We start from the raw sequence: 17,445 nt of genomic DNA on the forward strand, positions 1-17,445 counted from the left end.
AGGTGAGACGTCTATCCGTTTCCATATTGTAATTATTATTTTTTGGTTATTCTTATACTTCCTACCTTCCTCCTCTTCAGAATTAGTGAAGGCAGTTTTATTTTTGCTCTTTCCTTCCACTTTTTAGGGTTCTGTCACTTCTTGTGCCATTGTGTCAATGTTTGAGTGGATGTCAGCCAAGGGATCTCTTGGCAAATTTTGGAGGAGTAAAGATGGTCTTGTTTTGATTATATCAATTTTTGAAGACACCTTTTGATAAGCACAACAAATGTATTAATGAAATCAATTAAAAAAGAAGTAATAGATATTTTTGATAAAATATTTGATCTTAAAGGGATTTACCTGCACTTTAAATGAAAGCACTTTATTGAGGATTTGTCTGAAAAAGGTATGAATGAATGAGTAACTTGTATAGCGCTACAAACACGAACTAAACCTGCCTTAAGGCGAAAAAGGTAGACATCAACGGTCTGATTCTTTAAAGATGGAAGAAATTAAAAACAGCAAAAAATGAGTTCTTGCCTACAAAAACAAATTGGAATCCTTGTTTCATATTTCATTAAAATGAATGATGAAACCTGATTGGCTGCTTTGGGAAAAATTAACAATTTTGTGCTCATTTTTCTTTCACAAATTTTAAGGCATCAGATTCAGAAAGAGATGGATGGATGTATGGGAGATGGGTAAATAGATAGATAGATAGATAGATAGATAGATAGATAGATAGATAGATAGATAGATAGATAGGTAGATAGATAGATGTATTAACAAAATGAATTTAAAAAATAAGTAATACAAAGTTTTTGATAAAATATGATATGATCTTAAAGTGATTTACCTGCACTTTAAATAAAAGCACTTTATCGAGGATTTGCCTGAAATAGGTAGACATCGATGGTCTGATTCTTTAAAACTAAAGAAATTAAAAACGGCAAAAAAAAATGTTTTTGCCTACAAGAACAAATGAGAATACTTGTTTCATATTCCATTAAAATGAACAATGAAATCTGATCGACTGCTTTGAGAAAAACATCCAATTTTGTGCTCATTTTTATTTCTCAAATTTTAAGGCATCAGATTCAGAAAGAGATGGATGGATGTATGGGAGATGGGTAAATAGATAGATAGATAGTGGTTGAAAGCAAGTCTTATTAAAACTGCACCAGATTCTGGGTTCTCAAGTTTTAGTAAATTTCCCCCATTGAGTTGTCAGACACCAGCTGGTGGTAGGTGTCTCAACTAAGATGGAGTAGTGTAGAACTACAGATCCCTCTATATAGCACATAATGGGTAGGTGGTCATTGGACATAGGTCATTGGTGGACTTTGCTTTTCCAGTCTTTAGGCAGGTAAAGGTATTACTATATACTGAGCACTTAACATTGATAGGCACAACACATGTATTAACAAAATGTATTTAAAAAAATAAGTAATACAAAGTTTTTGATAAAATATTTGATCTGAAAGTGATTTACCTGCACTTTAAATAAAAGCACTTTATCGAGGATTTGCCTGAAATAGGTAGACATCGATGGTCTGATTCTTTAAAACTGAAGACATTAAAAACTGCAAAAAAAATTGTTCTTGCCTACAAGAACAAATGAGAATACTTGTTTCATATTCCATTAAAATGAACAATGAAATCTGATCGACTGCTTTGAGAAAAAACATCCAATTTTGTGCTCATTTTTATTTCTCAAATTTTAAGGCATCAGATTCAGAAAGAGATGGATGGATGTATGTGAGATGGGTAAATAGATAGATAGTGGTTGAAAGCAAGTCTTATTAAAACTGCACCAGATTCTGGGTTCTCAAGTTTTAGTAAATCTCCCCCATTGAGTTGTCAGACACCAGCTGGTGGTAGGTGTCTCAACTAAGATGGAGTAGTGTAGAACTACAGATCCCTCTATATAGCACATAATGGGTAGGTGGTCATTGGTTATCGGTCATTGGTGGACTGTGCTTTTCCAGTCTTTAGGCAGGTAAAGGTATTACTATATACTGAGCACTTAATATTGCTAAGCACAACACATGTGTTAACAAAATGAATTTAAAAAATAAGTAATACAAAGTTTTTGATAAAATATTTGATATGATCTTAAAGTGATTTACCTGCACTTTAAATAAAAGCACTTAATCGAGGATTTGCCTGAAATAGGTAGACATCAATGGTCTGATTCTTTAAAACTGAAGAAATTAAAAACGGCAAAAAAAAAATTCTTGCCTACAAGAACAAATGAGAATACTTGTTTCATCTTCCATTAAAATGAACAATGAAATCTGATCGACTGCTTTGAGAAAAACATCCAATTTTGTGCTCATTTTTATTTCTCAAATTTTAAGGCATCAGATTAAGAAAAAGATGGAGAGATTGATAGATAAATAGAAAGATAAATAGATATGTGGATGGAAGCAAGCCTTGTCATTACATTGAGTTGTCAAACACCAGCTTGTGTCCCAAGTGGAATCCGAAGAAGGAATAGTGTATAACTGCAGATCCTCCTATACAGCACATCATGACTAGGAAGTTATTTAACATTGGTTATTGGTGGACACTGCTTTTCCAGCCTTTTCGTAGATAGATAGATAGATAGATAGATAGACAGACAGACAGACAGACAGACAGACAGACAGATAGATAGATAGATAGATACATAGATACATAGATAGATAGAAGGCTTAATGAATGGTTAGGAGATAGATAGACAAATGGATATGTGGGTGGAAGCAAATCTTGTCACTACAGTGGGGGTAATATACTAGAACTGGAGCATGCAAAATCTGCATGCAAAATCTGGTGCAGCTCTGTATAGAAACCAATCAGCTTCCAGGTTTTATTGTCAAAGCCTACTTGAACAAGCTGAAGTCAGAAGCTGATTGGTTACCATGCATAGTTGCACCAGATTCTGAGTGCTTCAGTTTTAGTAAATCTCCCCCATTGAGTTGTCAGACACCAGCTGGTGGTAGCTGTTTCAACTGTAGTCAGAAGATGGAGTAGTGTAGAACTACAGATCCCTCTATACAGTATAGCACATCATGAGTAAGTGGTCATTGGACATTGGTCATTGGTGGACACTGCTTCTGCACTCTTTTGGAAGGTAAAGACATTACTATATACTGAGCACTTGGCTGTTTGGCTGGAGATGACATGTAATACTAGGAAATGCCATAAGGTTCTGTGAAATTTTTCATGGTAGCACAGAGGAGCTACGCCCGTGGGAGGGTCCTTACACTAACGGGAAATGACTTACTGTTGGTTTACAAGGTCATATCACAACAGTACAAAATAAAACATAAGTGTGTTGGCCTTTGCTGCTACACTGTGCTCAGGAACTTTATTGCTTTCTCAATAATTACATTTTATACACACACAATGTAAAACATTGTATAAAGGAAAGGTATTAAGGATGTTTACTGTATTACAAGTCAAATACATATACAGTATTTAGAGAACTAGTGGTCATCTCCCAAGCTGTTCCACAAAGCTGTTTCCACCAATGGCCTATAGTGTACAGAATGTATAGTTAAAACATTTCTGTTTTAACCACTTAAGCCCCGGACCAATATGCTGGCTAAAGACCCAAGGGGTTTTTACAGTTCGGGACTGCGTCGCTTTAACAGACAATTGCGCGGACGTGCGACGTGGCTCCCAAACAAAATTGGCGTCCTTTTTTCCCCACAAATAGAGCTTTCTTTTGGTGGTATTTGATCACCTCTGCGGTTTTTATTTTTTGCGCTATAAACAAAAATAGAGCGACAATTTTAAAAAAAATGCAATATTTTTTACTTTTTGCTATAATAAATATCCCCCAAAAACATATATAAATTTTTTTTTTTCCTCAGTTTAGGCCGATACGTATTCTTCTACCTATTTTTGGTAAAAAAAATCGCAATAATCGTTTATCGGTTGGTTTGCGCAAAATTTATAGCGTTTACAAAATAGGGGATAGTTTTATTGCATTTTTATTTTTTTTATTTTTTTTACTAGTAATGGCGGCGATCAGCGATTTTTTTCGTGACTGCGACATTATGGCGGACACTTCGGACAATTTTGGCACATTTTTGGGACCATTGTCATTTTCACAGCAAAAAATGCATTTAAATTGCATTCTTTATTGTGAAAATGACAGTTGCAGTTTGGGAGTTAAACACAGGGGGCGCTGTAACATTTAGGGATCACCTAGTGTGTGTTTACTAGTGTAGGGGGGTGTGGCTGTAGGACTGACGTCATCGATCGAGTCTTCCCTATAAAAGAGATCACTCCATCGATGCGCCGCCACAGTGAAGCACGGGGAAGCCGTGTTTACACACGGCTCTCCCCGTTCTTCAGCTCCGGGGAGCGATCGCGACGGAGCGGCTAAAAACAAATAGCCGCGCCGTCGTCCCGGATCGCTCCCCGAGCGGACCCGACCTCCGCATGTACCGGGGGGGGTTCCGATCGGACCCCCCACCCACGTTTAGCAGAGGACGTACAGGTACGTACATGTGCCTGTCCGTGCCATTCTGCTGACGTATATGTACATGAGGAGGTCGGGAACTGGTTAATTTTGGATAGAGTAGACCTGGGTTAGAACAAGTCCTTATTGCAGTCCATGTCCCCGTTGGGGAGATTCACACTCTCCATTTGTCCTGATGGCCAATGTCATCAAGACTGAAAGTAAGATAAAACTTACAATGTTGAGTTATCACCAGGAATAACAAGGAAACTATGCCTTTTAGCTAGGGCCAGAGGAATTTGTATACCTGGCCGAAGGGCCTGCCAGCGTATTATGCACCGGCACTATAGCACTTATCCCCTTTCCCTTCCCTTTTTTAGTGTGTATGTCTTTTGCACTTTTTGCACAGCATGTTTGCACTTTACCCAACCTGACTATGTAGGTCCTCGGGCTTGCCTTGAAGGTCTTGGCAGAGAGGAAGGGCACGTGGCCTTCTGGTCAGGTTCTCCCCCTCCTATGGGGTTTTCCTTTGGAGGAGGCCCAACTAGTACTTGGGTAGTCCTTGCTTTGGCAGGCCTCCCGAAGAAAGGGGTCTGCAATGGGAGCTTTGGCCGGGAATCGCGGCCGTGTGTATGCTCCATCGCAGTGTTTCTCATAGGAAAACTGCCGGGAAAAAGACCACCGGGAATCCCGGCAGGAAAAAAGAAAACGTGTTCTCATTTTTCCCGCCGGTTTTCCTGTTGGGAGAACTGCCATGGAGCATACACACGGCCAGTTTTCTCGGCCAAAAGCTGTCATGGCAGTTTTCCTGACGGGAAAACTGGTCGTGTGTATGAGGCATTACAGTGGATTACTGCACAGATCTGGAAGAAATACACAAAGTAAACCAAAGTTTCAAAAAAGGATAAACACAACTTTTGTATTCAGACAATATTTGCTAACTGCAAAGTTCAGCATCACAGCTGTGGGTACACATTAATGGACTGTATAGTGCTCAACACTTCTCTTTGCCTAAACACCGCTATTCAACATGCCCAGAATAACGTAATAAAATGAACATGGTCACAACAGGAAAATTCTATTTTATCTAATTAGTGAACTGCTACTTGTCAAAGTGCTCCTTTATAAAAACAGATCCCATGTAAGCAGAGAAAGTAATGCCAGCGATAAGCTAACAGCAGGGTGGTAAGTGGCATATAACGCATGAAATCATTAGTGATCGAGACATATATTTGGGTACAACAATAATTTTTTATGGTAAACATTGATTTGTGACTGGTTGTTTTGGGGTACTGCATTTTTTACATTGTCTTGTTAAAAATTACATTATGTAAGTATAATGTTGATGTCTTGAGTGGTTAAGACTGCTTTTACAATGTAATTAGATGTTACATAATTAGTTTACATAGTTAGTCTGATTGAAAAAAGACCATCTAGTTCAATCAATAAATGTACATAACCTATTATTGTTTATTACAAAAGTGACGTGTTTATTAGAGGTGACCTCTAATATGTAAAAGAGATTTATGTATCATTACTAAAAGGCAGCAAAGAGGGCTCTTATGGCTTGTGTACATGGGGGTTTTTGTAGTTAATGGCAGCATTGCTCAAAGGCATGCAAAAAAGCTGTGTATGAGTTGCTTTGCCTAAAATACAGATGCATCGTTTCTTGTGAAGAGGCGTAAATCCCACAGATATCTACAGAATGGTGTAAATGTTTCAAAGATGGGCGTACGTCTGTCAGTGACAATCCCGGCCATGAACATTCAGTGGCCTGATTTGATCACTTAGGCCCCGTACACACGGTCGGACCAAACCGATGAGACTGGCCTATCGGACCGTTTTCATCGGTTCACCTCTGAAGTGGCCGTACGGCCTGATATGTGTACACACCATCAGTCCAAAATCCGATCGGGTCAGAACGCGGTGACGTCAAACACACGACGTGCTGAATAAAATGAAGTTCAATGCTTCCAAGCATGCGTCGACTTGATTCTGAGCATGCGCGGGCTTTGAACCGATGCTTTTCTGTACTAACCATCGGTTTGGTCTGATGGGGCAGCGGTCCATCGGTTCGGTTTTGAAGCATGTTTAGAAATTTTGGACCGAAGGAAACCAGACCGATAGCCTATACACACGGTCGGTTTGGTCCGCTGAAAATGAACTTCGGTTCATTCTCATCGGACCAAACCGACCGTGTGTACGGGGCCTAAGAGTGTCTTGTTTCTCCAGAACAACGCATAAGCTCATACTGCTCACCGCAGTACGTGCACATTACAGCAACTCAACTGGGAGGTATTGCCACATCCCCCTTATAACCCAGACCTCGATCCAAATGATTTCCACCTGTTTGGACCCCTTAAAGACTTCCTCTGATGTTAGCACTTCAGCACTGATGAGGAAGTGAAGCAGGTTGTCCTAGGATGGTTCAGGCTTACTGGCAAAACTCTCTATGCTGAAGCTTCCCGGGCGTTAGTTAAACACTGGGATAAATGAATGAATGTAGAAGGGGAGTATGTCGAAAAATTAATGCAGTTTCCACTCCTTGAAATTTGTTCTTTTATTACATAAACTTTTAAAAGTCTCAGTTTGACTTGAACTTCCCTCTTATATCTATCCCATAAGTGGATTTCCATTCACTTCCATTCACTTCCTGTCATGTGGACTCAACAGGAAGTGAGAAGATTTGTTTTCAATGTAAGGGAAATCTCCTTGTAGATGTACAACATTTCCCCTCTATTTTTGTTCTGGTGGTAACTCAACTCATTCCTGGTGATCAGGGCAATTAAAGAGTGTTAACAGGGACACAGGCAACAAAAAAAACTGACAGCCGTTCTAACTTATCACCACTCTATGCAATTAAACAAAAAATGCCATTAGATACTTTAAATTTGAAACATTTGTGAGTGCCAGCTCTTAGGCCTTGTACACACGATAGGATAGCCAGAGGACAACGGTCTGAAGAACCGTTGTCTTAGGTTAACCTATGAGGCTGACTGATGGTCTGTCGTGCATACTCACCATCAGTTAAAAAAACGATCGTGTCAGAACGCGGTGACGTAAAACACAACGACGTGCTGAAAAAACGAAGTTCAATGCTTCCAAGCATGCGTCGACTTGATTCTGAGCATGAGCGGGTTTTTAACCGATGCTTTTGCTGGTTACCAGTCCATAGGTTAAATTTTAAAGAAAGTTCTAATTTTTTTAACCTAAGGTTAAATAACCTATGGGGCCTACACACGATTGGTTTGGACTGATGAAAACGGTCCTTCAGACCGTTGTCTTCTGGCTATCCTATCGTGTGTACGAGGCCTTACTTTGGATTTTTTATCAGCATCCACAGTGATGTCATGCACCCTCCTCCATGGAAGATATCTATAGTCTTTTAGACACACCCCTGAGCATTAATATCGGAAGGGCCATCTGCTAGAGACACATCTCTCTGGGTCTTCTTCCTATAAACCCAGAAAACAATGGCATTTTACACAACGACTTACTTTTCGGTTAAAAAAACGATCGTGTCAGAACGCGGTGACGTAAAACACGACAACGTGCTGAAAAAAACGAAGTTCAATGCTTCCAAGCATGCGTCGACTTGATTCTTTTTACCGATGGTTGTGCGTACTAACGATCGGTTTTGACCTATCGGTTAGCAATCCATCGGTCAAATTTTAAAGCAAGTTGGCTTTTTTTTAACCAAAGTTTAAATAACCTATGGTGCCCACACACGATCGGTTTTGACCGATGAAAACGGTCCTTCAGACCGTTGTCCTCTGGTTAACCTATCGTGTATACGAGGCCTTAGACTTCCAGACTTGGTGTTTCAGATGAATCTGGGCTTGTAACTCCACTGTTCAACTAGGTTTAAAGGACAAAATGAGTAAAAGGACCAGGATCACCTACCACCAACAGTCCTTATGTTTTGTTTTTTTTGCTTTTTATATAAAAGCTTTTGGTTGTATGTTACCCTAAACCAGGGGTCTCCAAACTTTCTAAACAAAGGGCAAGTTTATTGTCCTTCAGACTTCATGGGGGCCAGACTGTGGCTAGCGGGAATGGAGATTTTCCTGGCATCAATGGGAGTAAACATTGCCACATATGCTATGAGGGGAAGGAAAACTGACCCATCTTTGTTATTTTTGGGAAGAATATTTCCCCATTGTTGGTATCATTTGTAGAAATAGTGTCACATTGTTGGTATCATTGGGAGAAACGGTGCCCCATTGTTGATGTCAGTTGGCAGAACAGTGTCTTGTATCAGTAGGAGGATGAGTGCCCCAAGGGCCAGATAAAGGCAAGCAAAAGGCCGCATCTGGCCCCGGGCCGCAGTTTGGAGACCACTGCCCTAAACCACATTTTTTTTGTTGAAACCTGGTCAAAATTGCCTGAAAATAGCAATATGTGTCACCTATATTTGAGATCAATTAATCTAATTGATGAATTAACTCTTTGGGGCCAACCCCCAATGGGAATATCAATTCTGATTGTAATAACCCTTTATTTTTTTTCTATATAAACAATAATGCATGGTGGAATCTGAAATGTAGCTTTTATTTAAAGACAGTTTTTCTAGTTGCATAAAAGCTTAGATATGTACGGTACATACTTATTCTTGTCTCTTATTCTTTGTTTTAGATCCCTTCCAAGAGAACCCTGCCCCTTCATTCCCTCCTGAAACTCCATCCTTTATCCCACCCAAACGTGGAGTGGAAGAGGTAGGTTGCTTCTCTGCTTTTTTTTTGTTTTGTTTTATAAATATAAAACTCTATGGGCCAGATTCTCGTAGATCCGGCGTATCTCTGCGGCGGCGTGACGTATGTCATTTACGTTACGCCGCCGCAAGTTTTACAGGCAAGTGCTTTATTCACAAAGCACTCGCCTGTAAAGTTGCGGCGGCGTAGCGTAAATCACCCGGCGCAAGCCCGCCTAATTCAAATTAGCCGGGTAGGGGGCGTGGAGCATTTAAATTAAGCGCGTTCCCGCGCCGAACGTACTGCGCATGCGCCGTCTGGAAAATATCCCAGGGTGCATTGCTCCAAATGATGTCGCAAGGATGTCATTGGTTTCAACGTGAACGTAAATGGCGTCCAGCCCCATTCACGGACGACTTACGCAAACAACGTAAATTTTGAAATTTCGACGCGGGAACGACGGCCATACTTAACATTGGTTGCCCCTCATATAGCAGGGGCAACTTTACGCCGCGCAAACCTAACGTAAACGTCGTAACTTCACTGTGTCAACCGCGCGTACGTTCGGGAATTCGCGTATCTAGCTAATTTGCATACTCGACGGGGAAAACGACGGAGGCGACACCTAGCGGCAAAAAAAAAAATGCATTTAAGATCCGACAGCGTAAGAGCCTTACGCCTGTCGGATCTAATGGATATCTATGCGTAACTGATTCTGGGCCTATATATGAAGACTAGTTGGTTAAATAGAAAGTTAGGTCCTTCACGCTATCATGTGAATCAATCTAATCTAAATAATAATGTGGAAAATTGCTGCTAGACCTAAAGTGTACACAGTGCACAAAAATTGGTAATGAATAAAAAAGGTAATGAATAAATGCATGTGATTTTTTACTATTAGATAGTTGGTTAAATAAACATACTAGCCCGGATTCACATACATCGGCGCATATTTATGCCGGCGTAGCGTATCGAATATACGCTACGCCGACGCAGCGCAGGGAGGCAAGCACAGTATTCACAAAGCACTCGCCCCCAAACCTACGCTGTGTTTCCTCGGCGTAAGCCAGCGTAGGTGGAAGTGGGCGTGAGCCAAGCTAATGAGGCGTGACCCCATGTAAATGATGGACTGAGCGTCATAAAGATACGAATAACGTACGGTGCATGCGCTGTCCCGTGGGCGCAACCCAGTGCCCATGCGCAGAATCACGTCGGAACTGCTCCCTAAGATACGACGGGTCACTGCCTACGACGTGAACGTAACCCACGCCCAGCCCTATTCACGTACTACGTAAACGACGTAAAATACGACGGCTCTGTTCCATGGTCCATACCTTTGCATGAGTTGCGCCTCCTATATGTGGAATCACTTTACGCCGGACGTACGCCTTACGCAAACCGCGTATATTAGAATGCCTCTGAAAGCTAAAAAAAAAAGATCTGCCAAGTGGCAATGGGCAAAGAATTTTGCAGGCACCATCAGATAGTGTTTCAGTCAGCGAAAGCTCACGGAATACCTAGCAACTTCTGAAGAAACCCTGGTTGAGAATGGCTGCTATAGACAGCAAGGCTTGAGTTAATGCTAACCACTTGGCCACACAGTTGAATTTCATACCAAATGCATAGTCACATGAATATTTATAGGCAAAACTATATGAAAGATCACATGACTCATTTATTTTTTATATTCTCCAGCTGCTTCAGATTGGCAGTTGATAATAAGGTGCAAGTAGACACCAGAGGACAGCAGTTTAGTAAAAAATAGTGCATGCTTCTTCTCTTCTGTCAAACATGCCTTAGCCCTCATTCACACCTAGGCGACAAAACACCTGAAGCGCGACGCCCGTGCCGCTGGAGGGAAGAATTTCCATTGATCTCTATGAGATGGTTCACATCTCATAGACGCCTGCCGCCTGCTGCCTGAAAACAAGTCCCGGACCCTTTTTTTCAAGCGGCATTGGCGTTCGGCCATAGACATTAATGTAAATTCTTTGTAAAAAAAAGTTAACTAACCGCGGCAAAATACGCCGCGTACACGGCGTTACAATGTGAATGGAGCCTAAATGTACAGTTTTTACCAGAGCAGGAGGTGTAAATCTTCAAATCGGTACACCGATTTCGGAGCGAGAGCGTGATGAATTATTAGAGCAGGAGCCCTATAAAATATTAGCAGGAGCCCTATAAAATATTAGAGCAGGAGCCCTATAAAATATTGGAGCAGGAGCCCTATAAAATATTGGAGCAGGAGCACTATGAAATATTGGAGCAGGAGCAATATAAAATATTAGCAGAAGCCCTATACAATATTAGAGCAGGAGCCCTATAAAATATTGGAGCAGGAGCCCTATAAAATATTAGAGCAGGAGCCCTATAAAATATTAGAGCAGGAGCCCTATAAAATATTGGCGCAGGAGCCCTATAAAATATTGGAGCAGGAGCCCTATAAAATATTAGAACAGGAGCCCTCTAAAATATTAGCAGGAGCCCTATAAAATATTAGAACAGGAGCCCTATAAAATATTGGAGCAGGAGCCCTATAAAATATTGGAGCATGAGCCCTATAAAATATTAGAGCAGGAGCCCTATAAAATATTGGAGCAGGAGCCCTATAAAATATTGGAGCAGGAGCCCTATAAAATATTAGAGCAGGAGCCCTATAAAATATTGGAGCAGGAGCCCTATAAAATATTAGCAGGAGCCCTATAAAATATTAGAGCAGGAGCCCTATAAAATATTAGAGCAGGAGCCCTATACAATTTTAGAGCAGGAGCCCTATAAAATATTGGAGCAGGAGCCCTATAAAATATTAGAGCAGGAGCCCTATAAAATATTAGAGCAGGAGCCCTATAAAATATTAGAGCAGGAGCCCTATAAAATATTGGAGCAGGAGCCCTATAAAATATTGGAGCAGGAGCCCTATAAAATATTGGAGAAGGAGCCCTATAAAATATTGGAGCACTGTAAACTATTGGAGCAGGAGCCCTATAAAATATTGGAGCAGGAGCCCTATAAAATATTGGAGCAGGAGCCCTATAAAATATTAGAGCAGGAGCAATATAAAATATTAGCAGAAGCCCTATACAATTTTAGAGCAGGAGCCCTATAAAATATTGGAGCAGGAGCCCTATAAAATATAAGAGCAGGGGCCCTATAAAATATAAGAGCAGGAGCCCTATAAAATATTAGAGCAGGAGCCCTATAAAATATTGGAGCAGGAGCCCTATAAAATATTGGAGCAGGAGCCCTATAAAATATTAGAGCAGGAGCCCTATAAAATATTGGAGCAGGAGCCCTATAAAATATTAGCAGGAGCCCTATAAAATATTAGAGCAGGAGCCCTATAAAATATTAGAGCAGGAGCCCTATAAAATATTGGAGCAGGAGCCCTATAAAATATTGGAGCAGGAGCCCTATAAAATATTAGAGCAGGAGCCCTATAAAATATTGGAGCAGGAGCCCTATAAAATATTAGCAGGAGCCCTATAAAATATTAGAGCAGGAGCCCTATAAAATATTAGAGCAGGAGCAATATAAAATATTAGCAGAAGCCCTATACAATTTTAGAGCAGGAGCCCTATAAAATATTAGAGCAGGAGCCCTATAAAATATTGGAGCAGGAGCCCTATAAAATATTGGAGCAGGAGCCCTATAAAATATTGGAGCAGGAGCCCTATAAAATATTGGAGCAGGAGCCCTATAAAATATTGGAGCAGGAGCACTATGAAATATTGGAGCAGGAGCAATATAAAATATTAGCAGAAGCCCTATACAATATTAGAGCAGGAGCCCTATAAAATATTGGAGCAGGAGCCCTATAAAATATTGGAGCAGGAGCCCTATAAAATATTAGAGCAGGAGCCCTATAAAATATTGGAGCATGAGCCCTATAAAATATTAGAGCAGGAGCCCTATAAAATATTGGAGCAGGAGCCCTATAAAATATTGGAGCAGGAGCCCTATAAAATATTAGAGCAGGAGCCCTATAAAATATTGGAGCAGGAGCCCTATAAAATATTAGCAGGAGCCCTATAAAATATTAGAGCAGGAGCCCTATAAAATATTAGAGCAGGAGCAATATAAAATATTAGCAGAAGCCCTATACAATTTTAGAGCAGGAGCCCTATAAAATATTGGAGCAGGAGCCCTATAAAATATTAGAGCAGGAGCCCTATAAAATATTAGAGCAGGAGCCCTATAAAATATTAGAGCAGGAGCCCTATAAAATATTGGAGCAGGAGCCCTATAAAATATTGGAGAAGGAGCCCTATAAAATATTGGAGCACTGTAAACTATTGGAGCAGGAGCCCTATAAAATATTGGAGCAGGAGCCCTATAAAATATTGGAGCAGGAGCCCTATAAAATATTAGAGCAGGAGCAATATAAAATATTAGCAGAAGCCCTATACAATTTTAGAGCAGGAGCCCTATAAAATATTGGAGCAGGAGCCCTATAAAATATAAGAGCAGGGGCCCTATAAAATATAAGAGCAGGAGCCCTATAAAATATTAGAGCAGGAGCCCTATAAAATATTGGAGCAGGAGCCCTATAAAATATTGGAGCAGGAGCCCTATAAAATATTAGAGCAGGAGCCCTATAAAATATTGGAGCAGGAGCCCTATAAAATATTAGCAGGAGCCCTATAAAATATTAGAGCAGGAGCCCTATAAAATATTAGAGCAGGAGCCCTATAAAATATTGGAGCAGGAGCCCTATAAAATATTGGAGCAGGAGCCCTATAAAATATTAGAGCAGGAGCCCTATAAAATATTGGAGCAGGAGCCCTATAAAATATTAGCAGGAGCCCTATAAAATATTAGAGCAGGAGCCCTATAAAATATTAGAGCAGGAGCAATATAAAATATTAGCAGAAGCCCTATACAATTTTAGAGCAGGAGCCCTATAAAATATTAGAGCAGGAGCCCTATAAAATATTGGAGCAGGAGCCCTATAAAATATTGGAGCAGGAGCCCTATAAAATATTGGAGCAGGAGCCCTATAAAATATTGGAGCAGGAGCCCTATAAAATATTGGAGCAGGAGCACTATGAAATATTGGAGCAGGAGCAATATAAAATATTAGCAGAAGCCCTATACAATATTAGAGCAGGAGCCCTATAAAATATTGGAGCAGGAGCCCTATAAAATATTGGAGCAGGAGCCCTATAAAATATTAGAGCAGGAGCCCTATAAAATATTAGAGCAGGAGCCCTATAAAATATTGGAGCAGGAGCCCTATAAAATATTAGAGCAGGAGCCCTTTAAAATATTAGAGCAGGAGCCCTATACAATATTAGAGCAGGAGCCCTATAAAATATTAGAGCAGGAGCAATATAAAATATTAGCAGAAGCCCTTTACAATATTGGAGCAGGAGCCCTATAAAATATTAGAGCAGGAGCCCTATAATATATTAGCAGAAGCCCTATACAATATTGGAGCAGGAGCCCTATAAAATATTAGAGCAGGAGCCCTATAAAATATTAGAGCAGGAGCCCTATAAAATATTGGAGCAGGAGCCCTATAAAATATTGGAGCAGGAGCCCTATAAAATATTAGAGCAGGAGCCCTATACAATATAAGAGCAGGAGCCCTATACAATATAAGAGCAGGAGCCCTATAAAATATTAGAGCAGGAGCCCTATAAAATATTGGAGCAGGAGCCCTATAAAATATTAGAGCAGGAGCCCTATAAAATATTAGAGCAGGAGCCCTATAAAATATTGGAGAAGGAGCCCTATAAAATATTGGAGCAGGAGCCCTATAAAATATTAGAGCAGGAGCCCTATAAAATATTGGAGCAGGAGCCCTATAAAATATTGGAGCAGGAGCACTATGAAATATTGGAGCAGGAGCAATATAAAATATTAGCAGAAGCCCTATACAATATTAGAGCAGGAGCCCTATAAAATATTGGAGCAGGAGCCCTATAAAATATTGGAGCAGGAGCCCTATAAAATATTGGAGCAGGAGCCCTATAAAATATTGGAGCAGGAGCCCTATAAAATATTGGAGCAGGAGCACTATGAAATATTGGAGCAGGAGCAATATAAAATATTAGCAGAAGCCCTATACAATATTAGAGCAGGAGCCCTATAAAATATTGGAGCAGGAGCCCTATAAAATATTGGAGCAGGAGCCCTATAAAATATTGGAGCAGGAGCACTATGAAATATTGGAGCAGGAGCAATATAAAATATTAGCAGAAGCCCTATACAATATTAGAGCAGGAGCCCTATAAAATATTGGAGCAGGAGCCCTATAAAATATTGGAGCAGGAGCCCTATAAAATATTAGAGCAGGAGCCCTATACAATATAAGAGCAGGAGCCCTATACAATATAAGAGCAGGAGCCCTATAAAATATTAGAGCAGGAGCCCTATAAAATATTGGAGCAGGAGCCCTATAAAATATTAGAGCAGGAGCCCTATAAAATATTAGAGCAGGAGCCCTATAAAATATTGGAGAAGGAGCCCTATAAAATATTGGAGCACTGTAAACTATTGGAGCAGGAGCCCTATAAAATATTGGAGCAGGAGCCCTATAAAATATTAGAGCAGGAGCCCTATAAAATATTGGAGCAGGAGCCCTATAAAATATTGGAGCAGGAGCACTATGAAATATTGGAGCAGGAGCAATATAAAATATTAGCAGAAGCCCTATACAATATTAGAGCAGGAGCCCTATAAAATATTAGAGCAGGAGCCCTATAAAATATTGGAGCAGGAGCCCTATAAAATATTGGAGCAGGAGCCCTATAAAATATTAGAGCAGGAGCCCTATAAAATATTGGAGCAGGAGCACTATGAAATATTGGAGCAGGAGCAATATAAAATATTAGCAGAAGCCCTATACAATATTAGAGCAGGAGCCCTATAAAATATTGGAGCAGGAGCCCTATAAAATATTGGAGCAGGAGCCCTATAAAATATTGGAGCAGGAGCACTATGAAATATTGGAGCAGGAGCAATATAAAATATTAGCAGAAGCCCTATACAATATTAGAGCAGGAGCCCTATAAAATATTGGAGCAGGAGCCCTATAAAATATTGGAGCAGGAGCCCTATAAAATATTGGAGCAGGAGCCCTATAAAATATTAGAGCAGGAGCCCTATAACATATTGGAGCAGGAGCACTATGAAATATTGGAGCAGGAGCAATATAAAATATTAGCAGAAGCCCTATACAATATTAGAGCAGGAGCCCTATAAAATATTGGAGCAGGAGCCCTATAAAATATTGGAGCAGGAGCCCTATAAAATATTGGAGCAGGAGCACTATGAAATATTGGAGCAGGAGCAATATAAAATATTAGCAGAAGCCCTATACAATATTAGAGCAGGAGCCCTATAAAATATTGGAGCAGGAGCCCTATAAAATATTGGAGCAGGAGCCCTATAAAGTATTAGAGCAGGAGCCCTATACAATATAAGAGCAGGAGCCCTATACAATATAAGAGCAGGAGCCCTATAAAATATTAGAGCAGGAGCCCTATAAAATATTGGAGCAGGAGCCCTATAAAATATTAGAGCAGGAGCCCTATAAAATATTGGAGCAGGAGCCCTATAAAATATTGGAGAAGGAGCCCTATAAAATATTGGAGCACTGTAAACTATTGGAGCAGGAGCCCTATAAAATATTGGAGCAGGAGCCCTATAAAATATTAGAGCAGGAGCCCTATAAAATATTGGAGCAGGAGCCCTATAAAATATTGGAGCAGGAGCACTATGAAATATTGGAGCAGGAGCAATATAAAATATTAGCAGAAGCCCTATACAATATTAGAGCAGGAGCCCTATAAAATATTAGAGCAGGAGCCCTATAAAATATTGGAGCAGGAGCCCTATAAAATATTGGAGCAGGAGCCCTATAAAATATTGGAGCAGGAGCCCTATAAAATATTGGAGCAGGAGCCCTATAAAATATTGGAGCAGGAGCCCTATAAAATATTGGAGCAGGAGCACTATGAAATATTGGAGCAGGAGCAATATAAAATATTAGCAGAAGCCCTATACAATATTAGAGCAGGAGCCCTATAAAATATTGGAGCAGGAGCCCTATAAAATATTGGAGCAGGAGCCCTATAAAATATTAGAGCAGGAGCCCTATAAAATATTAGAGCAGGAGCCCTATAAAATATTGGAGCAGGAGCCCTATAAAATATTAGAGCAGGAGCCCTTTAAAATATTAGAGCAGGAGCCCTATACAATATTAGAGCAGGAGCCCTATAAAATATTAGAGCAGGAGCAATATAAAATATTAGCAGAAGCCCTTTACAATATTGGAGCAGGAGCCCTATAAAATATTAGAGCAGGAGCCCTATA

The 17,445-nt window shown here is 40.2% G+C and overlaps 1 protein-coding gene across 3 annotated transcripts in view; it reads left to right on the forward strand.

Moving 5' to 3' along the window:
* SLC4A1 (solute carrier family 4 member 1 (Diego blood group)) overlaps positions 1-17,445 on the forward strand; it is a 103,013-nt gene that overhangs the window by 40,990 nt on the left and 44,578 nt on the right. For all 3 annotated transcript variants that reach the window (XM_040330533.1, XM_040330534.1, XM_040330535.1), the window contains one exon: positions 9,071-9,150. In XM_040330533.1, the coding sequence (XP_040186467.1) occupies positions 9,071-9,150 (80 nt within the window). The remainder of the gene's footprint in view (positions 1-9,070; positions 9,151-17,445) is intronic.

Source organism: Rana temporaria, chromosome 12, assembly GCF_905171775.1.
Source record: "Rana temporaria chromosome 12, aRanTem1.1, whole genome shotgun sequence".
NCBI lineage: Eukaryota > Metazoa > Chordata > Amphibia > Anura > Ranidae > Rana > Rana temporaria.